Source organism: Peromyscus californicus, unplaced genomic scaffold (assembly GCF_007827085.1).
Source record: "Peromyscus californicus insignis strain IS unplaced genomic scaffold, ASM782708v3 Scaffold_6__1_contigs__length_162567912, whole genome shotgun sequence".
Lineage (NCBI taxonomy): Eukaryota > Metazoa > Chordata > Mammalia > Rodentia > Cricetidae > Peromyscus > Peromyscus californicus.
The window spans coordinates 133,526,633-133,554,151 of NW_026294584.1; the positions used below are offsets into that span (position 1 = coordinate 133,526,633).

The 27,519-nt window shown below is 46.2% G+C and overlaps 1 protein-coding gene across 1 annotated transcript in view; it reads right to left on the bottom strand.

The window, feature by feature from the left end:
* The window catches only part of Cacna1c (calcium voltage-gated channel subunit alpha1 C), a 558,454-nt gene that overhangs the window by 141,077 nt on the left and 389,858 nt on the right, over positions 1–27,519 (bottom strand). Inside the window, exons 7-9 of the mRNA XM_052721999.1 lie at positions 25,689–25,876; positions 17,753–17,856; positions 9,910–10,082 (exon numbers count right to left, since the gene is read on the bottom strand). Coding sequence (XP_052577959.1) covers positions 9,910–10,082; positions 17,753–17,856; positions 25,689–25,876 — 465 coding nt within the window. The remainder of the gene's footprint in view (positions 1–9,909; positions 10,083–17,752; positions 17,857–25,688; positions 25,877–27,519) is intronic.

Sequence of the window (27,519 nt, forward strand, 5' to 3'; positions counted from 1 at the left end):
CCTGCTGTCTTCTTAGCATGAAATATTTAAGAAGCCTCTGTTGTGTGCTAACATAAACTCATGTCATGGAATGCTTAAGGCCTCGTGAAAAGACTGCAAAGTCTCAAACTTTGGCTAACATGAAGAAGATTTAAACCCAAGAGGAAAAACAGAGATTCTTTAACTCCCCATTGTGCCTCCTGAATTTTTTTCTTTAGAGACAAGGTTTGTCCATAGCGTCAAACTCTCAATCCTCCTATTCAGCCTCCCAAGTGAGCCACCACACTGGGCTTGGATGATGATGATGATGATGATGATGATGATGATGATGATGATGATGATGATTATTTTCAACCTTAAACTGAACCAAGGCTGCACCAGACTTGGTGTTCTGTTCTGCTCTTTTAGCCTGATCTCTAGCATGTCAAAAAAAGTTATCTGTGACCACCATCTGGGCTCTGCGGTGGGCCATCTGGCTTTGCCAGTTAATCAGTGAGGTCAAGCTGACATCTTGGAAGACTACTACTACAGATTTCTGTGTTTTAACTAGAAAGAGATTTAGATTCTATGAACCAACGAGACCAGGAACAGGGCAATGCACAGCTTCAGCTCCAGTTTGGTTTTAAGTAGATTAAAGTCTAAGTGTATTTTTCAATATGCAACAATTGGGTTAGTCTAATGACAAATGTCATTCCCAACTATTGCCAGAGCAATATGCCATTTCCATTAGGAGTGAAGTTTCCTGGCCAGATTAAGACATGGAAAATAATTTTTGGTTATCAACAATTCCCTTCAGTCTCACTGATCAGATTAGGCCTAGCTACGGAAAGAGGAATTTACAAATTAGATGCTGTTCTCTATTTATTACCAAAATGGTCGCTTTCCACTCCATCTAGGAGGTATAGCAGAGATCTCATTAGGTCTCAGCTGCTGGTAACACCCACTCCATAAATCAATCTCCTTTGCAAGCCAGTGGATGAAATGAGCATTATGCTGAAGACCACAGAGTGGATGAAATTAAACCTCTGTACCCCTGGAAGGAAGCTAGATGGGAATTTCAAGCCTTAAATGCTGTCAGTGCTCTGGACCCAAAGAAGCCACAGGGCATCTATCCTCACTCGTCTCTTAACCATTTGCTGACTGCTATTCTTGGCTGGCTAGCTGGCATTCCTGAGACAGAGTGAAGAGTGAGAGGTATTTCCAGAGCTCAACCTTCACATATTTGAAGAAGAAAGGGAAATGAGTTAAACATGTAAAGAGAAGCATTATCGAATAGCCTTGCCCTCCCAGGGAAGTGTAAAAGAAAGGCTGCCAGACTAAAAAAAGGGGGTGGTGGTGGTGGAAACTTAATTTACATATCTGATTCATCATATATTCTCAGCTGGACCAAATCTGGCCTACTCTGGCTTCAGATCTGACCGAGCGACAACTCAGGCCCGAGTCCCCACTCTTCCTCTTCTTCTCTCCCTTTCTAATCAATATTTACTGTCCACCCATGCTCCCCCAGGCTCTGCTAGTGCTGGGCCAACAGAGGTGCTGCTTCCAAGAATGGACAGGCCAGCACATCATCAGACAAAACGCAGAGAGACACAAGTCACACTGAAGAAGTGCTGTGCAGCAGGTGGGCGAGCATGCTGGCCTGAGTGAGGGGAACATAGCCCTGCAGGGGAGGGCTGGTGAACAGAGCTGCTAAGAGCAGTGGGAGAGGAGAGAAAGGTTTATAGTTAAACAGTGGGTCAGGCTTTCCATGCAGAGAAGTTAGGTGTGTGCGGGAGTATGGGGGGGGGGGTTGGAGGAAAAAACAAGGTGGCTTTGGGGGTACAGACTGTTCTGCAGGGATCCCATGTCATTCCAGCGGTCTAGGGATGGCAGGATTCTAGACATTCTTGAATATCTCAGTGGTCTGAGACTAGAATGAGCACTCCAGGTCTGTTCAAGATACCTTGGGCTAAAGCTAATAGGCATCACCCAAGCGCCATGGAAACAGCTCAGCAGAGCTGGAAGGTTTGTTTTTAACAACCAATCTTCCCCTTCACTATATCACCGAGGGAGTGTGGAGAGGCAAGTTAGAAAATATAATTATATATATCAGTTTATTTATTCTTGAAGTTTTCATATTGCAAACAATGAAACATGACCATATCTATCCACCACTTTCTCCCCTCTAAATCCTACGAACATGTCCCCCTCCCAATTTCGCATCTTAGTTTTGGGTAACTCATTAAGTTCAGTCTGTGTTGCCCGTATGTGAAGAGGTGTAGGGCCATCCACTGGAACAGGGGAAACCTAGCAGTGGCTGCACACTGGAAAAAGAATGATTTGCATCCAGCAGCTATCAACTGTCCATAGCTGTTCAGCGAGGGTGGGCCCTAGAGAGCACCTTCCCAGGACGGTGTTATTCTTGCATTGATACATTCTCAACTCCGCTGGTCTGTGGGAAAGGACTTGAATTCACAGGACAAGGGAAAAGATTGTGGAAATCAAAGGTAGATACAAATGATTTTATACCTTCTATAGGTTCCACAGAAAGTGCTACTGTTTTCAATAAAGCTTGGGATCTTCCTGGGGGGAACACAGGCACTCTGCCTCATCACTAGCAGCTGACCCCTTAACTTCCTTATCCATGCAGAAGGGCAGAGTAAGCTGGGCACCTGGCCGCAGGGACCCTCTGCCATTGACTGACTTCCATGCCGAACACCTGTCCACCCTCTGCTGGGCACAGACGACACCATAATCTTCTGCTTTAGCAGGACCCAGCTGATCTCAGTGAAAACTAATAAATACAGGGAGAGGCTAATGAACACTCCAACAAGAAATGAGTCCTTGATTTCTTTCCATCCTGTGCCTGATGTGTGTGTGTGTGTGTGTGTGTGTGTGTGTGTGTGTGTGTGTGTGTGTGTAAAATAACCAAAACCAAAGAAACTCATCAGAATTCAAATATATGTTTTCAGAAATGATAGACATTTAACCTTACAAAGTTTATCTAAGCTGGGCATGGTGGCACATGTCTATAATCTCAGTACTTGGGAGGTGGAGGCAGAAGGATCAGGAGTTCAAAACCACCCTGGACTAAATGAGCTACCATCTCAACTCACACTCCTTCCCTCAAAAAGCCCATCTATTCGTTATCCATCCAGCGAGTCCTGAAGATCTTTGATGGGAGTAGTTTCTGTCGGTCTGAGGAAGAACTATGAACGAGTCTAAACTGCAGCAAATGCTTGTTTATTTGTAATGAAGTAGATGGCTAACATTTTCCCCCTGATAGATCAAACCAAAAATTCTTTGGTTTTGGTCTATCCTGATGACCTCTCCAGAGCTCATCCATGCACTGTGTACATCTGGGACTCAGTTAGAAAGCTGACTTCTTTAATAATTAGTCCAGGAAGTGGTTTCTCATCTGGGGCTCCCACTTTATTACCCAATTCTGAAGGCAGTTTTCAGGGCTTAGGGGTCTCACTTGAATTGCTGGGGCCTGAGGACCTGCATCTGGTTCAATGGCCTCATTCTCCTGGGAGCACTGGGAGGTCAGGGTGGCCTCTGGAGCATGCTGACTTGAGAGTACCCAGTCAAGAGCACCAAGGAAAACAATGGAAGTGGAATGTCTCCTGAAATCTGAGCCAGTTTTCAAGGACCTCTGTCACTGGTAAAGACATGTGACTACCCCGGGCCATAAGATGACTACATTTTTAAAAAATATATTTTGAGATCAAATAATTATGTTCATGACCTTGACATATATCTAATGTAAATCAATGATATTCAGATTATGCTTGTAAACCACATGGGGCTTTTTGTGGGCAACCTGCAGCTCTCCTAGGCCCTCAGATTTCTGTATTTCAATAAGGCATCATCCTGAGTCCTGCAGGGCACACAGCAGGCAAATGGGTCTGCTGGCTAATGATGATTGCAGAAACAACACTACAGAGTCACGTGACCAGCCACCGCTCGTACAAATATTTCATCTCCCTTATCTGGGGAGAAGCTCCGTGTTTGGTTCTACTGTATGCCCATCTTTATCTGCTCATCCAAATAAATACGTCTCATAGTAAATTTCAGAAGGCTACGTCTGTACGTAAGTTGTCTTGGTGATATGAGAGAGCAGTTCCAATGTGAGTAGACATTTAACAGATACATTTTTTTATCTTGAAGAGAAAAAATTCCTAATTCTGTCTTTCTAAAAATTGTATTTATTAGTCTGTGTGGGTGGGGGGTGCATGTGATCAATGTGACCATGGAGGTCAGAGGCCAACTTTGTGGTGTTGTTTTTCTCCTTCCAAACCATTGTGGGGGTTCCAGACAGAGAACACAGACTGCGGGTATGCATAGCAAGTACCTTCACCTGCTGAGCCGTAGTGCTGGCTCCCCATCTCTTTATACCCAGCTTTTCCCTCTAGTGTCTTCTATCAGAATAGAGACTGGACCTGGAAAATGGACTGTGTCCTTGGAGCAGGGCATCTCCACCAATGACAATGAGATGTGTGTATCAGCAATAGTCTTCCAGGGATGCCTTGGAAACAGGTGCTCACTGAAGCCTAGAGGAAGGCTAGAAGTAGCCAATGGGGTGGTGAGATCTCATTCTTTACCAGACAGAAGAGGAACTTGGAGACCAAGACTGCTCCCTCACATGGAAGCTACAAATGCCCCTTTCTTGTTTCTTGGGATGTATGGTCTTGGGATGGCTCTTGAGTATCTATCACATCCTTCTTTGTCAAGGCTGTCTATGAGCAGTTGCTGTGGCAAGGCCTGGTGCTGACGTGGCTATGGATGGTGGAGACAATTAAAGACTGGGATCCAGCTATGGTCTTGTCTGGGCCACAGCTACATTGGACTGATGGAGTGCGTCTCTACTTCCCTCTTTTATGGGATCATGAAGGCCTGAGTCCTCGGATCTCTGGCAGCTAACCCATGCCAGCTGAAAAGGAGGACTGTGATCATGCTTAGGGCCATCCTAAGATGACTAAGAGCCCAAGAGACTGAAGAATGCCAATGAGTAGCCCCCAGGCTTCGGTCAGCGTTCCTGCCAGTGGTTCCTCACCTCACTGGCATCCAGCAGCACTGCCCTTCTTCCCTGGATTCCTGCTAGTTCTCTGGTCTCACTTTGCAAATCTTCTTGGCAGGCTCTTTTTTTTTTTTATCAACCAGTTTCCAAACCTTGGTCTCAGTTCTTGGTTTTACTTTATCTCTAGTCACTCCTTCCCTGGTGATTTCACTGACAAGTGCATTTCAGTGCCTTCTCTATGCTGATGACTGAATGACAGCTCAGTGCCAAAGCTTTCCCTTGAACTCAGTCATTGCCAGTCATCTACCTAACATTTCCTATTATACATTTCATAGGCATGTAAACCTAAAGGTCTGAGTTGCCTGTCTTCATATCCTTGCCCCATTTGGCTCTGTTTTCCTTATGCCAGTAAAAGACAACCCCATTCTTACACTGACTTGGAATATCATCGATGTTTGTCTCTCATGTCCCATATTTTATCTGTCAGCAAATGATGTTATCTTGAATTCTGACCTCCCTGCCTCCATTATTGCCGAGAGAACATCCCATCATTTCCCAGGGCGTCTCCTCTCAGCTAGCTCCTGCCCTGGTGGCCTCCATTTCCCTCTACACATGGTGGCCACAGGGATCCTGTTAAATGCATGTCAGATTGCATCACTGCTCTTCTCAAAGCCTCCAGTGGCCTGCTGGCTTACTTCCAGCCCAAATCCAGGACCTCATGTCAACAAATTACACAATCCTCTCCTAGCTTCTCTGGCATCCTCTCCACCACTTTCTGCCTCACCTCTACCCAAGACCCAACTGCATGAGCCTCTTTTTTGCTCTCAGATGTACCAGCCATGCTCCTTCCTTTTACATCACCCTTCCCTCTCCCTGGGACGATCTCTTTCCAAATACCTTTGTGCTTCCTTTTTACCTTCAAATCTTTATTTAGATACCACCTTCTCAGTAGTGTGCCATGACCACCTTATCTAACACCAAAACCCAGCAATACTTATCACTCTGACATACTGTTTAATATATTCTCCACCTGTTCGAATAGAACCTCTCCAAAGGCAGGGAGTTGTAACTGCTTTCTTCACTGTTATATCACTAGTGCCAACAACAGTGCCTTCAAGGGTAGACATTTAATTTACAGCAGGCTGGCTAGCTGGCTGGCAAGAATAACTGGAGTCTGTGTTTACATAAAGTTAACTGTTTGTACATAGTTTACTCAATTTTCTCTAATCTTTTAAGGGAAAATCTCCCAACTAAATGCTTTTTCTCTGTTATCTTCCAACCTCTAATTCTTCCACCTCTCAGTGGCTTTCTTAGGAAAGCTGACTGACAGGTCCACTTATGTTTGTTCAGCTATTGCACAATGATGTGTCTCTGAGTTGTCCCCACAATGCAGCGAGCATTGCCTCCAAGTGACTGGCACTAGTGGCCATGGTCTGTGCTGACAGGGATGCTGGCTGGGGCAGAGGCGGAGTCACCGGAAGTGTGATGAAGTAATCACACACCTTCTCTCTACTTTGTGAGCGGGGTGACAGCTCGGTTGGTAAAATGCTTGATGCACAAGCCTGAGGACCTGAGCTCCATTCTTGGCATCCACAAAAAAACCCAGGCAGAGCAGCCAACACTTGTAATCCTAGTGACGAGGAAGTGGACACAAGCAGATCCCTACAGCTTTCTGGCTAACCAAACTAGTCAACCAGCCCCAGGTCCCAGCGGAAGCCCTGCCTAAGGAAACAAGGTGGACGGCTCCTTAGGAATGATACCTGAGGTTGACCCATCCTTCCCGTCCTTCACATGCATGTGATGGTGTGTGTATGCATCCACACACATTTATCACAGATGTGCATGCACACACACATACAGTCTCCTGCTCTCTCTCTCTCTCTCTCTCTCTCTCTCCCTCTCTCTCTCTCTCTCTCACACACACACACACACACACACACACACTCACTCACTCACACACAATTTTATTTCTGAGTTGAAAAGAGTTGGCAAAAATCCCATAGTGTAATCTTTTAGACATTTCAAAAACTAGAACTACACTAATTAAAACGCAAGCATTTCTCCCCCTTGTATTTGCTTCAAAGGGCAAATCATGAAGTCCTAAAGAGAAGAATATATTTTCCAGCCACAGAATTGCCTTTTCTGCAATTAAACTATATATAAACAGTAAACTGTCTATAAACCTAGAATCCAGTTCATCTTTTCATCCATCCACAAATAGACTAAATGTTTACTCTTTGCAAGGTCTTCCTTGAATCCAATCATTAAATTTCATTTACTCCATATTTATTGGGAATCTTATGGGCTCATTCCAACTTTGTTCTAGAGTCTCACATTCCCTTTTATCATGTCTAACTACTGTACTTCCCATTTCTTGCTTCTTTGGATCTTCATTCCCTTGACTCACCCCCTGGAACAACTCCTCCATCTTTGCATTTAGTTAGGCTCTAGAATCCCACTCCAGTTTTCCTAGGACAGGGCTGGCCAGGGACAAGAAGCATACTCCAAATGTTCCTCCAGCCATAAGGAAGCAGTATGGGGTGAGGTGACTCTCTGGAGTCTAACCCTATCCATGTTTGGGCTTCAAGAAACCTTAGCAGTGACCAGCTACTGGACAAGCCTGTTAGTGCAATCTGCTCCAACAGCAAGGTATGCCCCAGGCTGGGAACTCTCCTTGGAATTCACTCTTATAAAGGACAAGATGGAGAAGCAGCGTGTGTTTTTTGGAAGCTCTTAATTTAACAGGAAACATAACCCTGTGTCTCTGTGAATGGCAACTGGCTGTGAAGCATGTTGTGAGTATTGCCCGTTTCCACATGACACATCCTAACAAAATATTTATCCTGATTAATCCTGAGCAAGGGCAGAAAGAGAGCCAAGACATCAACCTCTCCGCAAGCCCTTCTGTGACTCACAGGCCAACGGACTTGTGTACTATTCCACTCAATGCCACAAACTAATCAACTGCCCTGCAGTTTCATCAACAATGTAACAGAAGCTGTCATGCATTTTTCCAGAAAAACCCTCAGTGGCACCATTGCTCCTTGTAATAATCTATCAAAGGCCCTATCTTCCAGCTTGCAAAACTACTTAGTGGAGCATGAAGGCTTCCTTGGGTTATTAAATTACGTTGTTACCAGTCCCTTGCTGTTTCTGTGTTTTAATTTTGTCTTTGTACCTTGAGCAGGGTTACTGGGAAGGGAGTAGTTGATAGATTTATGACATCGGTCTTTGGAGCGAGAGAGCGAGAGTCTGCTCACACCCTTGCTGTCTTCTCCCTCCACCTGTTCTTCTCAGGCAGAATCTCTTCTGAGTCCCTCTCTGCTTAGGTGCAGATTCTATCTTGCTACCCTCACCTGCATGGCTCAATGCTCGCCCAATGTTTAAGAAAATCTGTCTTTAAATCATGCTGCTTGGAAGGACAGAAATACAACTATTCAAACATACAAAATGCAAGAGCATTGCCGGGCGGTGGTGGCACACGCCTTTAATCCCAGCACTCGGGAGGCAGAGCCAGGTGGATCTCTGTGAGTTCGAGGCCAGCCTGGGCTACCAAGTGAGTTCCAGGAAAAGGCGCAAAGCTACACAGAGAAACCCTGTCTCGAAAAACAAACAAAAAAAAATGCAAGAGAAATGCTGAGCACAGAAGAGGCAGGATATTAGATCCACAGAGATCAAGGTCACAGGAAGCATGCACTGTTGGGATAATCTTTTTATACACTGTGTAAAGTTGTGTCTCTGTTTTATCTCACCTGCATAAGGCATCTTCTGATTGGTTTAATAAAGAGCTGAATGGCCAATAGCTAGGCAGGAAGAGGACAGGCAAGACTTCCAGGCAGAGATAGGAACTCTGAGAAAGAATCTCAGGCAGGAGATTCGCCAGCCAGACATGGAGGAAGTAGGACATATGGTACCAAGGAGCAGTAATAAGCCTCATGGCAGAACATAGATTAATATAAACGGGTTAATTTAAGTTTTAAGAGCTAGTTGGGAACAAGGCTACACTAAGGCCAAGCTTTTATAATTAATAAAAAGTCTCCATATCATTATTTGGGAGCTGGTGGTCCAAAGAAAGACCTATTACAATGCACAGTAGTTAGAGCCAACCCAAAGGTTCTAAAACTCACAGTGCATCACAATCCTTGGTTAACTCACCCTAGGGCTCCTTAGTCAGTGGGTTTGGGCAGGATCCTAAGAGTCTGCATTTCTACTAAGTTCCATATGCCACCATTGATTCAAGGATCCCACTCTGAAAACTAGTGGGCTAATCAGATTTAAGTTTGACTTTCCATGATTTGTTATCTTAAACATTTACAGTTACCTGTTGTTCCCATTTTTCTCCCTTCTGTGGGTTTTCCAGCAATATGCCATGAGAAAACCTAGTGGAAGAGACCTGGCTCTGTGTTTATAGTCTAAGTGGGTTCTGTGGAATTCCTGTGTTTCCTCCAACCTTCCCGAAGCATTTCCTTGGATCCTTGACAATAACTTACCAACTCAATGAGAATGTTCACTCCGTTCCTCTGGAAAAATCTGGAGGGAACCTGGAAGGCCACTGCCAGTGTGGAGAGAATCCTGCCCAGCACACATTTTTTTTCCAAGCAGCTGGCTAGTGGAAACTGTTCCCAAGGAACAGGAACAGGATGCCTGTCCCCACCTCAAGGGACAGAGCCCACAGGAGAGGCATGTCTCACTTACCTTAGCACAAACTCAACTGTGTTTTCAGGTCAAAGCTTCTAAATGGAATATGAGGTTTTCTACATTAATCGCAGTAATTGCCCATCTGACTAATTCCTATGACAGCAACCATTAACAATGTTCCTCCAGGAACATCAACTATAGGCTAGAAAGAAAGGTCTGCATGAAATACCTTCTCCTGGCTCACTGCTCTTCCCATCTCCCAGACCCCAGTCAAAGAGAAGGTAGTTGCTCACTGTTTCGGGGCTTGTCTTCGTCCATCCCCTCATCCTCATTCTCAGGGTCAATGTCTTCTGCTTGGGTGATCCAATCCAAGTAGCCTTTGAGATCTTCTTCTAGCTGCTGCTTCTCTCGAAGCTTCTGGAAATCCCCCCGAGCTTTGGCTTTCTCCCTCTCTTTGGAAAACTCTCTAGTGTGAGAGGGAGGGTAGGGCAGGGCAGCACAGAGAGTCCATCCAGGAGGGAAGATGGAGAGAAGAGGAGACAAGGCAGGTATTAATTGCTTTGTGTGGAGAACCCTTTCCAAATCACCCCCTTTCTACAGACAGCTACCTCCAGCACCCAGTTGTGTCTTCACTCCCACGAGAGCAGGGAGCACTGAGAGCATGCCCTTGACACAGGCTGGGAAAATCTATAGGGAGGAGGGCTGTTCATTCACTTTCTAGATCATAATAGGTTTTGCCTGTGAATAACAGCTATTCTCCAAAGATCCGGAGACCCCTTCCAGTCTCTCTACTGCCCCTCTACAACAAGGAAACACGTGTCACCCAGGATTAGGTCATACCTTTTTAAAAAAATGACAAAGCATCTTCAAATGACAGAGATTATTGGGACCCAGTGATGACAGAGCCCACTTACTTGTACTGGGTCTCTGAGCCAATAATGCCTTCTTTTCCCAACTCTGGCTTCAGGGATGTCTCCTTGATAGTATGATAACAGCTAAGTTTGGAATATTTACACCATGAAAGCTAGCCAATGCAATTGATTGATCAGGGCATTTCCCCACAGAAGGGCAGTAAATTTTTACCAGTACCCCCATTGTCTAGGGGCCCAGTAGGTTTGATCTCTTCAATCTCTGTCTTCATGGCTACAATTCACTCTACAGTTCTTAGCATGCCTGGAGGGAGTTCATGGGGATACCCATAAGGATTCCAAACACAAGAAAATACCCTGGGGCCCACTATTTGGGTTAAAGCAATCTATCCAGGATAGAAAAATACGTAAAATGCAGTTGATATCAAAGTTAATGTTGCAGTTTAAAGCAATAGTCAACAGATATTGTAGTTTGCTTGGGACTTGCTAGAAGAAAGAACCCTGGAGGACATTCTTATTTGTCTCTGACATAGTCCTTCTTTTTCTCTAGCTCTGAATTCACTTTAAGCAAGGCTGGGGCTTGGAGCAGAGGCAGTGACAGATAAGTTAGTTCCCAGCTGCCACCGCAGGTGCAAGCCCCTTCTTTCTATGGGTAGCAGGAGAGTTTGTTTTCTTTGGGTTTTTGACCCACTGAAATTGGGGTTCTTGGTGGTAGGGTGGGGATAGGGGTGGGTGGGGTGTGCATGTGAATTCTCTGGTGTCTTGACTAATTCCCGGGCCATGGTTCTTGCCTTTCTTCTCAGTAAGAGCCCGAATCGGGACAACCAGCTATGGAACCCAGTCAATAGAGCTCCATGCACAAGCTCGGTGCTGCAGAGGAAAGGCGCCTTGGAGGTAATCATGTCACCTATAAACCTTGGGGGACAAAAGGCTCAGTGAAGCCCAGTGTTATATATGGGAGACTCTGTCACCACATACCACCCACCCAGTGTTTGCATTTTGTCTGTGGTGTTTGGCAACGCTCAGGCTTTCACACTCTCACGATTGTGGTGAAATGGGGTTGAGACCTGGGAGGAGCCCAGGGAATGTTTTAATTGGGAGAAGGAGAATTGGGGGGCTCTCAAGCTAACGAGGCTTCTTCAACTATGTCCTTAACAATACTCTGGTTTGGATTGATTTTTCTTCTCAAATCTGATTGAATGCAATTATAATCGGATTGAACTTGCTATTTCTTGGGCTTTCTGCCAAGCAGTGGGCACTTTTATTTCCTTCCCAGAAAGTTGTATGCCAGGGAAGAGGCTCTAGATTGGCAGATCATGGTGAAGGTAGGATCTGGCTTGGCTTTGCTCACCTGCTTTTGTTATTGGGGTGGCCATGGAAAGATGTCAGTCCCTCCTTGTCTTCCCTTCTTACTTTATACATGCCTCCCCTACCTTGACCTCACTCTCCAGAGACAACAGATTCAGAGTGCACTCCCTCCCTAGGTAAATAAACTAAAAACAAAACAAAAAACCCAGTACCTTGAGGATCCTTTTTTACAATCTTTCTGCAACACCCATGTGCTTTTTTTCCTTCCTTTACTCTAGAGTGGGTTTGGGTGAGTTTCAAAGGGATGAAGTTTCTAAGGGAGTCTTTTAGTTCTGGATAATTTCAGAGAGTTCAGCTCTGGTTATCAGACGCCCATCACCCCTCTTATAGTGTTGGAAGAACAGGCCCTAGATTCACCTGGAGTTAGGAAGTGGTCCTGGTCCTGTTTTACAGCATCTGCCCTTGGAGTGGAAGCTGAAGTGAACAGTCATAGGGGACAAAGGCGAACAGGGTGGTTGCATGTTTCTATGAGACTTGCCCTCTTTTGCTCCTGTAGAGGAAGGGCACGCTGTGGCAGGATGAAGATGTGGTCTGAGCAACAAGGCAAAATGGGGCTTTGATAGTGCCACGGGCAGGGATGCAGCCAAATTGTGGCTGCGTGGAACTCCAGGCTGCACATGGTGGTGATGCACTGGTGACAGTCACCAGTTTTCTTTCCTTTCCTGGATGCTGGCCATGTGACAGTGATGCACTGCGTGGCAGCCTCTGGGTCTCTTTCCTCTCCTGGATGCCAGCCATGTGCCTGCTCTGGAGTCTGAGCTGATGAAGACATGAAACCCCAGCCTGACAGGCTGTGCCCAGCCCAGGTCCAGAGCCAGCAAGACAATCAGTTACTACTGTGGGATTTGTCACAAGGCAGGAGTGCGGCTGTCACTAGCAATGGCCAAGATAAAACATGGGAGGAGGGGTGGTCGGTGCTCAGTCACATAAAGCATGCAACAGGATGTGGTTGGGGCGAATCACGTGGGACACTCAGCCCTTTGAAAATCAATACTGAATAGATAAAATTTGTTTGCTAAAATTTGTTCGCAACCTCCCAATCAATGCTCATGGCACTTTCAGTCATGTATAGATATGCATGGAGTGGCAAACAAAAACCCCACAACCCACAAAAAACCAAAAAAAAAAAAAGTCCCATGCTCCCTGTTGAGGTCAGACAACATAAAATACTTTAAGGTGCTCTCCATAATTCAGTTGCCATAATGTAAGCAAATGTCTTTCTTCACGGTCAGTCTATTTAGTGTGTGTGTATGTGTGTGTGTGTGTGTGTGTGTGTGTGTGTGTGTGTGTGAGGGTGTGTGTGTACTTTTGTGCTGTTTATTAGAGATTTTGCTGCTTAAAGGCCCCAAGCACAACTCTAATGATTGAGAAGGCTGTGACTTGTCTTACAGAGAAACTGTTAGATAAGCTCATTCAGGCACGAGTTCCAGTGCTGATGGCTGTGAGTCTAACGTTAACGCACGGGTGACAGTTACTAAATAAGTTGTGGACAGAAACACACACTGGGCGATGTTTTAATGGGTTGTCAATGTGATCAGATACTCATTAACAGGAATCTAACTCTGCACTTTGCATTGGTGGTCCAGCATTCACTGGTACATTGTCCAACATGAATCGGCAGAACATAACCACTGAACGGTGAGAATCTACTCCGGATGGCCACTTCTGCTGCTGCCATAGCATGTGCTGGCCTCCTTCTCACTCTGGATTGTTTTGTCTTAACACTGGCATCATATTCCAGGTATCCTTTCAGGCTGTAACTGTCCCACTCATCGGGGACTCTGCTTTTGTAAGCAAGAGACATGACTATTTCCTGATGTGGAAAAGGATGGGGCAGTTACCCAGGTAAGAGATTCTAGGTACAGACTCATCCAAAGGCCCAGACTTCAGAGTACAGGCTTCTACTCCCCCATCTACAGCTTCAAATACAATTTCAAAAGTTTCACTGTCAACTGTTATTTCTATTCTAACAGGTTAGCGACTGGGCTTTCTGGATTTCTAATCCAATTGTTACCTGTATCGATGCAGTCCTGTGCCTTGCATAGGGTAGATTTGAGGATCACTACAAAGCTTGGACGATTTCTGAAAAGAGTCCAAGAGCTGTGTGTTCTTCACACTATGTGGTCCCATCAGAAGGCAGGCTTTCTGGATATGTGAGGGTTGCAGATAAAGGATATAGACCCCTCAGGTAACCCAAATCTTGGAATTTCTACTTTAACAACAGAAACTGTATGGAATGCCATCCCTACTCTGATCAGCACACACCAAGCACACTTTAGCCTTTCCTTGCTGGCTAAAGGACACAGTTTATGAGGATGAGTTATGTCATGGGGCTGTAAAAGAGTATTATTCATTGGTGGATATAGGGTTCACACCCCAACTCTTCAGTCACAGAATACCTCACAGCCACGGTGGCATTGCCTCTGCTCTCAGGGCCCATCAAGTTCTGTATAGTTTCCAGTCTGAACACCTGGCCCCACTGGGCCAGCCAGGTAGCATTTTCCAGCTTAGACCTTTTCTGTTCCCTGGCTGTGTCCAGATGCTTGTGGACTGCTTCTTTCACATCTCTCCATCATCCTTCCACTTTTATAATGTCTGACTTTTACCACTCCACTTCCTCCTGCAATGGGTTAGGGCAGGAGTAGCATGAAGTTATAGGAAGAGCCTGTGGACTGACGATATTCTGGCCCAGCCCTCCATCCTCTAATTTTTCCCATCAGAATGGATGTGGCTTCCTCATCTAAGCCTCATTCTTTTATTCTGTGAAATGAAAATATGAGTAGCATCCAGTTCATGGAGTTGTTATGGATACTAAATAAACTAATACATGAGATATGCAGAGCACAGGCCTTGGCACAGTTTGGGGGAGACTGTTCATGCTATCCTTGGGGTAGTGCATTCCATGGGCTCTAAGACTTTCTGAATATTCTGGAAGGTTGGTCTAATTAAAGTCTAATTGTTGAATGAGTGGGTGTTTCCCCAAACACTTGTGGTTAACTGTTTTCTGGATTAATCAAGTTGCCAACTCCAAACCATCACCACTGTGGTCAACCAACAGGAGCCTGTTTCCAGGTTTGACACTGCCCAGGTTAGAGGCAACACACTTGGAGAAACTGGCCTTTGACACAAAGCCAGAAGGGGTAGACAACTTTTTACAGACACCTGCCTGGCTGGGCAAAGGGTCCATGAATGTTCCTGGAGCTGCCAGAAGCATGCTGTAACTTTGAGGATGGCCAGGTACTAGAAGGCTCCAGAACAGACCAATTGAACTCTGGATCACAGATGCAAAGGTTAAAGAGCCTCTATATTCCTGTCCCATGCTAATTAAGTGTTTTGAAAACTATTAAGTGTCAGAATTGTGGATTCTGTACATCTGTCCTCATTTGATCTAAATGAGATCAAGGTATGCTATCAAAATGACCTTCCCTTCTGCATCAGCTGCTGCTCCTCTGACACTAGCAGGCTGGTCATTCCTCTGGGAGGAGGGGACAGCAATGGCTGCCAGCTGAAGAAGGGGCCTTTGGAGGCTGGTCCTCATTCTCCATGTTGACTTCCTGGAGAAATTTTACATGCTAAGATTTGGTTCCTAACATCTGAGGAAAGAAAATGGAATTTAAAGTTGTTTTTTTTTTTTTTCTTTTTTGGCTTAGAGCTCTGGACTGTGCTAAAACTAAGCTCACTCAATGTAGATGAAGCAGGGGCCATAAGAAAACAGGGGCCAAAATGAGACTCCAGGCCCAGGTCTGCTGAGTGCCAGCAAAGTGATTTCTCTTGGCTTGTGCTACTTATCTTAAAAGAAAAGTCAAAGTAAGCATCGCAGTTCCAGCACCGCCAGGGCCACATCCTAGCCCTTGCTCTAAGTACTCTACATGGACATTCCTGTTCACTCTACAGTGACAACCACCTAAGTACTCTACACGGACATTCCTGTTCACTCTACAGTGACAACCACCTACGAGTTGATGTTATCTTCATTTTTTTGACATGGAAAACGAAGGCTTAAAAAGATGAAGTTGCCAGATACTATGCATCCAGCAAATACAGAGCTACGAAAGCCAAATTTCTGTCTTCAAAGGGGATAATGAGTTTGATTTTTTTCCAATGCTGTCTGTGAGATTCATGTATAAACAACAGGCCATTTTCTTGTGTTGGAAGATGAAAACGAACCCCCTGTCCCCTCCAGGCAGCTAACTAGGAACTTATATATTTCTCCATCTCCCTTTCATCTTGCTCCCTTGTGTGGTCTTACCTTGGCAAAAGGCAAGATGCCATCCAGGGCCGTGGGAGGGGTAGGGGAGGAGTAGGTTCTTTCCTTCAGTCTATTCTAGACTGAACCCCATGCCCTGGCCATGTCAGTCTGCACTGACAGTAGCCTTCCTTCTTCCTGAACTGTCCCCAGCAGGAAGTCCCTGGGTGTCTGGGAAGACTACGAAAGCAGCAGGCCTATCCCAGCAGAGCAGAAACAGATCCCCCACCTACCTCCCGCTGTAACAAAGTCAGTAGGTAGGTCCCCTACTAGAGGGCCAGAGGGTCACCAGGAGCCTTTAGGTGTCAGGTCTTGGCATGGCTGACATGAGCTAGTAAAAAAATAAGTGGCTTCCATGATGAGAAGGGGGCCATCCTTGGGGTCACTTGATGCCCCAACCATGATCGATTCTTTCATTTCTAACTGCATCTGAGCAAGGGCTGAAAACTGGTAGGTTTATATCTGTGGCCATCTAGCTAGATTTAAAGGAAAATAAATTATGCCTCATCTGTAACTTCATAATAGTAACCTGTGGCTTTAAATAGTTACGTGTCCTTTGCATTCAGAAAAGTAAACATCAGTGATGGAATGCTTGGCCTTGACATGAGAACTAGTGTTTGCTTGCAAATATATGTACACACACACACACACACACACACACACATACACACACACAGCCACAGAGTTTTAGCTGTTTCTGTTTTTGACAATGCTGGGCCAAAACCCCAACTCTTCCTTCTCTGGTCTGTTCACTAAATAAAAGTGATTTAAAGTCTGTATTATTTGCCTGCAGATGACAACTGGCTCATGACATCAGACCAGTATTTCTTTTCAAGGACACTGTGAGTGTTGTGTGTGTGCGTGAATGTTCTTATAGATTCCTGCTGGGAAGCCCTTCCCACTCAGGGATCTTTCTGTGCTGCTACTCAGGGTGAGTGAGCAGGGCACAAGGGGAAACAGCCTGACTATCTGAGCAGCTACTAGAACTGGGAAGGGCTTGGTGTGTATGTTGGGATAGGGGTGGGACTGAGTGTTTCTTTTCCAGGGTCCACCACTCATACCAATGAGTTAATTCCTAAGCAGTCGACCCTCTTCACAGTCAGGCCAAAGACCTTCACTTCGAGGCTCCTGAGTGACCCTTTATCCCAGGTTCATCAGAGCCAGAAACAGAATAGTGCCAGGAATAGCAGAAAGAATAAATAAAAATGAATGGAAAAATCAAGACCATTTCCTTGGTCCTGCTTACCCGCTAAGAACACCGAGAACCAAGTTAAGTACAAAAAATGACCCTATGATGATTAGTGTAACAAAATAGATCCAGGGCCAGTCCCTTCCTACGGCATCATTGACCTGGAAGAATGGAATGATAGTTAGTCGGGCACACACAGCAACCGAGCACGGCCAAGCGCCAGCCACCGGCTCCCCAGCGCTGAGCTGAGCAGCGTGGGACCCGGGATCCTCAATGTGTAACTCAGAAGGCCAAACTGCCTGTGCAGCCAATGGTCAGAATCTGTGCTTGCATGGAGAATTTTTTTTCCCCCGTTTTCCTGGGCCTGTTAGGGTCCTGTCTCTGAGGATGCTGCATTGAACGCAGTGGAACCTGGGACCTTGCTCGGCTGCATGGTAAAGAGGACACAGAAATGGTCAGCTTACCCGCTCAAAACACCGAGAACCAGATTTAGAACGAAAAAGGATCCAAAGATGACCAGACTGACAAAATACACCCAGGGCAACTCATAGCCCATAGCGTCCTGCATCTGGAAAGACGAAGGAGAGTTAGGACAGGCAAGCCGAGTAGAGGGAGAGACAGACAGGCGGGAGTGTGAACAGATCAACAGGAAGCAAAGGGGCTCAGCCGGGGTTTGGGTAAGTGGATCAGCAGCTGCCATTATACTTGGCTTCCTCCCTATTTAAATTCCTTTCCTACAACCTTGACCTGAGCTATAAGGACCTGTGCAGTGTCGCTCAGGAGTGGAAGGGGGGTCTTGCCTGACTTCTCCTGCTGCTTAGTTTTCTGGGAAAGAAACAGAATCCTAGTGCCTTTCTACTCACTTGTCTAGGAAGGTGGGTCACCTCACAAAACATGGTTTTTCCATCCTAGAGCGGGCTTAGCTCATTTGGGCTTCTGTAGCTATTACATCTTAAGCTGGACCCTAAGGAGGGCTGACCTTGGGTTGTGAAAAGGGCTAGCTTTACTGACAGGGCTAGAGACTGAAGCTTACGTCACATGAGAAAGTGATCTCCATTCCTGGGCTCTGGGGAATAGAGTGCTCAACGTGAGTGCGTCACAGGCAAATGGGCCAGGAAAGGCAGTACCCTCCCTGGCTTATGTGTCAGAGAAGGGGCCTTATCCCTGACACCACAGCTTAGATGGAGGAGGTGCCGAGCCTGTGACTGATGGGCTGATGGAGATACTCTGTGGCAAGTCACAAACGCCTGCAGGAATTAGAGGCAATGGAAGCCAGAACTGGCTCCTTCAGGCTGTGGGGAGTTTGCTGTGAGAACCTCTTCAGAACTCCCTGTCCCCTGACTTCCACCCTCTCCCTACAGCTCCTGGATGTGGCTGTCAGATGTCCCCTATACTTCAGGCAGGAGGGAGTGTGAAGACAAGTCACAGGACAGTGTTTCTATCAAAGAGGAAATATATTCTGATTCAGCTTCTCAAATCTATTTCTTCTGATGTTTTCCAAGCACAAAACACACTTTACTTTTGGTTTACTAACAATGAACCCCAAGGCTGTCTTTTGTGAACCTAGCTTATAAACTCTAGATTCTAAGGTACCAGCTTCCTAATTGATTTCCATCAGCAGCTCTCAAGATGTGGCCTCAAGTACCAGTATCATTAGGTGCTCGTTTAGAAATGCTCACATTCCACCTCACCCTGGAGCTCTGGGGGTGGCAACAGCTCTTACAAGCACTATAGATTAACTGGATGTGGGATACACCACACAGCTTGGGGACCCCCTGACACATATCATTGTCTTCATGCTACCAGTTGTATCTGGAAGGACATAATAATGCATCCCCACTACACTGGGCCCTAAGATGGGGACAATTTGGGACAATCAACCAAAGTAGACTCCTAGGTCTTGTCTCATAGCCTAGGAGTTCAGTATAGTTAGTCTGTCTGCATTAGGATTGTAGTCCTGGTCATCCCAAGTGATCTTCCCAAGGAATATGAAAATTGTTAACTGCTGCCTCCATTTGATTTCTATCTTTGTGCCTCGATTGAGTTATAGATGTGTTCTCTGTGTGATAGGACCAAAAATGGAGAAGCATTCAGAGACCCGCCTGCTCTGAATGGCTTGCTGTTTTATAGTTAGAGACATTGTGTAAAAAAAAAAAATGTGCCTGTGGCTTACTGGCTTGAGCTGAGTCAGTGCAGAAGAGTTCCCCACATATGTCCACATGGCAGTGAAATTCAATTTAACAATTTGTTGAGCATCCCTATTCCCACACGCCTTGCTCTATTTTTCCATAGCATTTATCACTTTATGAATGTGTGGGCTCCTTACATGTCACAACAGGCATTTGTTGTCTTAAATGCCATAGTGTAGGTTTCATGGGCACAGGTGGCTTTGGTTTGTTTAGGTCACTGGTGAATCCCAAGTGCCAGGAGCAGTGCCTTGCATTGGATAGGTACTCAGGGAATGTTTGAGTGGGATCAATGAACCTAAGACCTGCTAGGCTTTGTACTGTAAATAGGAAGTCCCCAGTAGCTGGGGACACAGACATAAAAAGCAACGATAAAGACAGGGTAGGAGATGCAATTGTAGGAGGAAATAAGAAGTGGAGAGCAGGAAGTAGAGAAGTAGGGCTAGATGAGGCTGTAGAAACAAGGGCCAGATCGGACAGGGCTGTGTGGACTTTGCAAGATGGCGTCACTGACAGCAGAGGGAGCTATGGAACAGGAAGGAAGTCAGGGGGTCCAAATGACCCAGTGGTAGCAGTAGGTAGCTCCCCCCCCACCTTCCAGACTTGGCCATTGTTATAACCATATACATAGCTGTAAAGCCTTCCTGGCCATGGAATGGCTGTGAAGGAAAGAGTGGAGTATTCAGGAAAGCAGCAGTGACTAGCAGAGGAGGGGCAGTCGGTCTTTATATGGTTCTGTCCTCAGGGCCCTTCCTTGACCAGGAGGAATCGCTGAGCTAAGAGTACCAAGGCCATCGGACTAGAGAAACTAGAAGTTCAGTGTGTCTCCATGCTAGGAAGAGGAAAGCAAAAGAGTCAACACAAGCAGGAAAGATGAAACAGTACTAGGGAGAGAAAGGCAAGGGAGCCATGTACCCAGCCGCAAGGCTTTGTCACGCCAGGGCCTGTAACACGGGGCCTGCACAGGAGCCTGTTGCCTGCTCACTAGCATCCACCTTTATTCACCAAGTGCTTGCTGTCGGATGTGCAAGATGTGGGTGTTGCATTGGACTAGAGGCTGTAGTAAAAGAACTGGGTGGAGAGCAACCCCAGCTGGGGTGCTGGCACCTGCCAGGAGAGGGATTCTAGGGAAAGCTGGGCCTTGGGTGATGAGCATTTTTTGTGGTGAACATAAGTCAGAAGCAGGCTCTCCCTTTTCCTCTAAGTGCTTCTGTTGTGTTTAGGGAGAGCAGGAAAATCTGGTGGGAATAACAGACTCTCATCAGAAAACAGGCAGACACAGCACTCCGGGCACCATGCCGCAGTGTGCCACCCCTCTGGAGCCCATACCCAGCTCCTGGGTTACCAACCTGCCCTAAGGAAGCTGGAGGAAGCCACTAGCCCTACCTCTGGCTTCCGTCCCCCTAAACTGCCCTGCCAGCAGCACAAGCCCCCTTTTGCCTTAGAGGTTCCCTTGGGTTCTTGATTAGTCTGGGGGTCCTTTCCTCTGGGTCACACAAGACTTAGCTTCATCAAGGATTGCAGTGGAAAGCGCCGCTTGGCTCTTCCCTTTATTCCAGGCCACACACTTTCGGGCGGACTGGGTGGAGAGGACACATTGGTGGCTGTCTCTTAAGTAGGGTGATGCTGGAGTGGCATGGTCCTTATCTCCGATCTGGGAACAGATCTTCTCAGTAAAAAAGAAAAATAAAGCCACACTGAAAAGGGACCTGGCCTGCTGTCACCCTTATCTGGAGAGGCAAACAGGGCAGGTCTTGGGTCTGCCACAGAGAGAGCTCTGTGGCTTTCCTAAAGAAGGTGAGAGATGTCCTGGCTCCTCGTGTCCAAGGTCAAGCAGTTTTCAGGAGCCCCAGACCTTAGACTACGGATGGCTCTTCCTTTGCTGAAACAAACACAGAGCCTTCCTATTCAACCCAGACCAAACAAAGGGAATACTAGAGGGAAAATACCAAAGACCTTTCTGAAACTAGCATCTAACTGGGTGAAAAGACCCCTGCCTTGTACCTTCATTAGGGGAAAAAATAGGAGAGGCAATACCTCTACCATGAACTTCTCAAGGCCTCTCTGATCCAAGCTTATTTCCACGGATTTTCACATCATGTGTACCTTCTCTTCAGTATAAGCACTGTGGATCTAGAGACTAGATGGTTTCCACAAGTACCAAGAGAGGCCATTGTCTGTCAAAGAGCAGGTGCAAGTCATAAAAGCCACAGTGCTTCCCACTCAGTGTCTCTGGTGTCAGTGAATGTCCTCAGGGCAAGAGCTCAATGTGTGGTTGCTCTTGATGACCTATGTTGCCTGGAACATGAGTGGCCACCACATGGGTCACAGAGTAAGAAGCAAGTTGAATATTGCTCCAGCCCTGTGCACCTACCCATTCTTTGCTGAAAACTCCGTAGGCAGCCAGAACAGTAAAAGCCTCATTCAGGGAGGAAAAACCACCCGATCCTAACATCAGGCAAGCCAGCAAACCAAACTGCATGCATTCAAACAAGCTCTGAAAGCAATGGGCCGGTGTCCTGACCTCATGCGGAGCGTATGAGCAGGGAGAGTGGTATCCTGGTCTGAGCACCATGTTGGGAACAGCTGACTTACAGATGGAAGGACTGCTAGCAGGTGTACGGTCTTCGATGGTGCCTGAAACTATATCCCACAGCCACCAGATACAGTGAGCAAGAGCGCTCTGGGTATCATGGCGGTTTCTTAGGTTTGCTAAGACAGTGAAACAGTTTACTCTAATAGCCAAAGCTACTAAGGAATGCTTTCCCAAGGTATGGGCATCTGCTCTCTGGTTCCCTGTCCAGCCTCAGGACCAAAATTTCCATGTCCCCCCAGAGTGGTCCATCTCCTGTACATCCCTGCCATTCTATCAGGGAGCCTGACTCCTTTGTGAATACTGCATGCCTTGTATTCTGAACTCCTGGAAGGCAGGTCTTATTCTTCTCTGCCCCTGCTTCTGGGAACATAAGAAATGCTCAATAAATATACGTTAAATTGAATTACTGAACTGCAAGAATTCATCTAATACTGGTAAAATGAGTGAAGGGAAACAATGGGTGAATGGATAGATGAATGGATAAGTGAGCAAGTAGATGAAGACTTTGAGAGACGCTAATTCTCCTCATTGTTGTGATTATAATCCACCAGCACACTGTTTGGGTAGCAGATTCTCTGTATTAAACAGCTGTCTGGCTCAAAGGTTATAAAAGATTCCCACATCTGAAAAAAGATAAGAAAATCAATGGAGATGGTGTTTGACTCTAGATTTTTCCTTCTCTTGGTGCTTTTGACACGTGGGCATTCTGGGAGTACATGGTGAGGCTTTGGTTTAAAGAGTCATTTCCTAAGAAAACTACATAGGAGCTTGAGTTTTGGTTTAGTTTCTTTTCCCTAGAAACATCTATTCAGCTATTTGGGTATTTAAAAAGACCCCAGCTCTTGGGGTTCCATTCACTGCTACACGGGGGAGTCTTCACTGCTCCTCTCTGGTCATCTAGACTTGTATTTTACACTTGAAGGGAAAGGCATCCTTCTGAGTAAACAACCCACATGCCCATGCTCCCTGGGAACTAGCCTCAGCCTGGTTCAAATCCAGCAGCATCCTAGCACTGTGGAGATCCAGCTGGTCCCATTTCTAGGGCTTCAAACTCAAACTGGCATCATTACACCTTGGAGAACTTCCTCTTCGGACACTAAGTTCCTATCCGGGACTAGTGGAGGCAGCTTGGAGGGCATTTATACTTAGAAAGACTATGTTTGATGCTAAAACATTCTGAGATCCGAGTCTCTTGGTTAGTGATACAAATCTAGAGTTGAGGAGGAGGACTGCCTAGGGGAAAGAAAGGAGGGGAGAGAAAGAGAATAGAAAATGAAATGAAATGACCATAGAAAGGTCAAAGCAATTAGAGGCAGGAGCACTGAGCTAGGAGGTGCCTCCATCATGAATAACCACCAGAGAGCACAGTCTCAATGCGTGTGTGCGTGCTCACGTGCACACACAGCTCACATAAGCACATGTGTGCACACCGTAGTCTGATTGCTTTGGAAAGATGCTGGGAATGTCGAAGTGAGAGACATCCTCGGATCCTGGACCTCTTTCACCGCTGACAATTTTTCTCTCCTTAGCCTGAGCTCCATCACACCCCCGGGAGAGAAGAAGGTACAACACAGCTGCTGGAAATTGGTAGTTACTGTTGTGTGCTTCTTCCCAGTCCCCACTCTGGCTGTCACTGTGACAGCATCTTAGGGTCACATCTGGCTGGGATGGTATCAATGACTTCCAGTGAGGCAGGGGGAGGGAGGGAGAAAGGCAGATCAGAAAAGTACACCAGGGCCATCAGCAAAGTAAATTATACTTATTCCCTCCTGCCTGCACCTGCCCTCAATTTGATGCTATGCCAGCTTTCCAACGGCTACTGAAGGCATGGGCCGAGACTCCCACGATGAGACTCTGAAGCCCAACACCGTACAGTCACACGGTCTACGGCCCACAGGTAGAAATTTGCCAAGAGACCTTTCTGTCCATGGCTCATCAGGACAGAAAGTAAAAGGTCCTTTGTGCAAAGTAGAAGGGATAGTGAGGGCCACTTAGGAGGTGGACCTGCTCTACTAAGTAAAATAATTTGTTTGTCTAATTATGGAAAACCCAACTTCCATCTTCTCATTGTCTTCAAATTATAGAAAACCAGGTTCTTATCGACAGTAAGGCTGAAAATGTTCCCCAATGTTTCCTTTTAGTTTGAGGAAGATAAGGATAACAACCAGTGTTGTCCGCTGACAGGACATTGACACAATAGCCCTGCCATGGCACAGGCTTCTGTGTTACTCAGCTCAGAATCTCCTCTATTCTCTAGACCGAGCTGCTTTGGCCGAACTGGATCTTAGTCATTACCAAGTCCTCAGTGCCTAGAGCACCCTGGCTCACAAGGACACCCAGTAAACATTTGCTGGGAACAAGGTAGGGGCAAGCTGCAAGTCGTCACTTCGAGAGAGGTACCAACTTCACAGTAACACTGGGCTCTGACATGCTAACAGTGATGTCAAGCTGGGAATGGGAGGGTTTGGGATTTACAGGAGACGGTGCACGTGAAGACAGTGGGAAGCTACATCTCTGTGCAGCTACAAAACTTGCTTGGATTCTTGGAGAAGTCAGCACTTCTCTTGGCCCTGCTTCGCTTCCTGGCACCCGACCCCGGGATGTTCCTTTGCTTCTCTCTCACCGCCCTGCTCTAGTTTGCAGACAGGAGTATGCAGCCTCTCAGATGTTTTCACCAGGGCTGAATGGATTTGACTGTTTGAGAAACTTGGGAAAGATGTTATTTTCAAGACTGGCAGCACGCTTTATTCACCCAAAATCTGAAGAGCAACACTGGATTCTGGCAAGTCATTTCTCATGCTGAAGTGGGAAACACCACATCACAGAGATGGTATTTTCCGTGCTTTTTTTTTTTTTTTTTTTTTTTTTACAGATAATGGACTCCATTCTGACAGAGTGAAGACAGCTCAGATACGGTATGTGGATTACTGGCACTTCAAGGACTCAGTGGTGGGCAGAGCAGTGGTGGCTAGTGAGATCTTCTGAGGGCCATTTTTAAAGTTAAAGGAAATATACTCAAGATGGGTTGGCACCCGGAATGTGTATTTCTAAATACGCATTGCACATCGAGCAGAGAAGTCTCTGGCTGACTGTGAGAGGGACTTTGAAGGAGTAGTATAATATGTTAAAACTAACATGAGAATCAAAACACAGCAGCATGCCACAAGGCTACATAAGTCAGTTTTCTTTGTGGTGTTTCCTTTTAGATCACACCTGACTTTTCTCTGAGAATTCTGCCTGTAGCTTCCTTTTAGGTAAGAGACAGGTAAAGGTGAAAAGCAGAAGGAATTCCAGAGCAGGAAGAGGAGCGGGACGGAGCTCTTCTGTCAGGTGTAGCCCAGCTCATGTGCACAGCATCAGCTGCACACCAGTGGCCCAGACCATGGTTGGCAAGCTAAAGGGGACCCTTGCTAAGGTTGGTGGGGGGGAACCTTACAAAAGTGGACATGCCAGGCTTTGTTCCTCAGGAAAGTGCTAGAACAAATCAAAGACATTCATTGACCACCATCTCAGCTTGTGGGAGCACGTGTAATCCGATATCATGGGTAGGAAGATGAGATGTCAAGAGAGGCCTCAGGCCCTCCACATGCCCACCCTCTAAGTGCCCCAACTGCGTACCCAATACAGCACGTCTGTCCAGCCCTCCATGGTGATGCACTGGAACACCGTCAGCATGGCGAAGGCGAAGTTGTCGAAGTTGGTGATGCCATGCTTGGGCCCGTCCCACCCGGGCTTGCACACGGTCCCGTTCTGACACTGCCGCCCATGGCCTGTCTCCAAAGCACAAGGGGAAGGGTCCTCTTCTGCTGGAACATCACCACCAAGGAAACAGGAGACAGAAGGAGGAGGGGCAGTGATGGGCAGAGAACGAAGAGAGAAAGTTAGAGAGAAAAGTAACAGGACAAGGCTGACGAGTAACCACAGCACCCATGGCACACATTTCATTTAGTGCCCTCACACGGGCGTTAAAAACACATGAGCCCAGACATTCATTTCAGGGGCACAGTGACATAGGTCAGTATTTTCAAGCAAGTGTTGTGAACACGGCATTTTAGTCACAATTGACTTCACAGACACCAAGGTATTGTCTAGTCTGCCATAGCATGGCATCCTGTCCGAGCGGCCAATTAGAAAGTAGTAACGATGCATCCATTTCAAGTGGACGCTGCTCTGGAAAGCAGGAGAGAAAGTAAGGAATTCAGTTTGTGAAACCGAGGGTTTTATCTTGCCTCTGTAGAAAGTAATGGCAATAACAAACAGAAGACCCGAGTTTGAACAAACAATTGCCTCTGACGACGCCGAAAATGCAACTCCAGAGAGAGAATTTGCCTGTGGTTCTTCATTTAGAGATAATAAGATACCCAGAATCTCCTCTTCTTTTATAAGGATCCAAACCATCACAGTGGGATTATTTGGCCCATGGGATGCAGGCTGTTTATGGAAGATGACTAGCTGGATGGCTGTCGGTGTCTGAGGCCCCTAATTGAAACAGTTTACTCTCAAGAAAAAGAGAGGCAGAGAAATGTTAACCCTTAACTGTGCGAGGATTCTTAGGAGAATGGAGGCGGGGGCTGTGGTTCAAACGGTGTGCCAGTATCTTCCTGGGGACAGCAGTGACACCCACCACTTCCTCTTCTATGCCACTCCCGTGTCCTTGTTAGTGGTCCATTCTTGCTTCTGTCCCCAACTCCTAACAAGCTGATTTGTTTTCCATCTTCAGAGCTTGCCTTTCTTTAAGTGTCATATAAATAAAATCACACCCGAAGAGGCCCTTTGTAGGCCCCTCTCGTCTTCGGCACAGTGCTTCTGAGTTCAACCACGCTGTCGCATCTCAGTCCGGCCTGTTCCTTTGTGTTGCTGAGCAGTATATTTCACTGCATGTTTATACATTCTCCAGATGATGGGCATCTGGCACACTCCCAGGTTTGGGCTGTTCAGAATAAAGCTGCTTCCTGGCTTATTCTCTCTGCCTGGTGCTATATTCAGTGACCAAGGGGAGAGGTCTACATTACTGATCTCCGAGCTGTCTGAGGGTAGCAAGTGTCCATACCATTTTCTTATCCCCGGTCTGGCTTCCAGAGGCTACATAGTAAGGAAGCTGAACTGAACTACCCCTCGTTACAACTTTTTTTTTTTAATGACTTTTAAGATTGTCAAATCTTTAGAGATGTGGATTTAAAGCTGTTGAAAGTAGAGAAATGAAAGTTATTTTCAAACCTAAATAATACGTTAAAAATAGCAAAGCAAAGCTTCTAAAAAATGAGAGTTGAAAAATGGGGAAACCAAGAACCAAAGAGACCATTAATTCCACTCTATTCTGGAACCAGCTTTCTAGAGTCAGAGGGAACAAAAGAGGGGGTGAAAAGAGAAAGGGAAACTTGCATTTCGCTCGTGTTTATTTTTCACATAGAGATGCGGGTATCTATCATACTGTGGCTCCTAGGTGGAC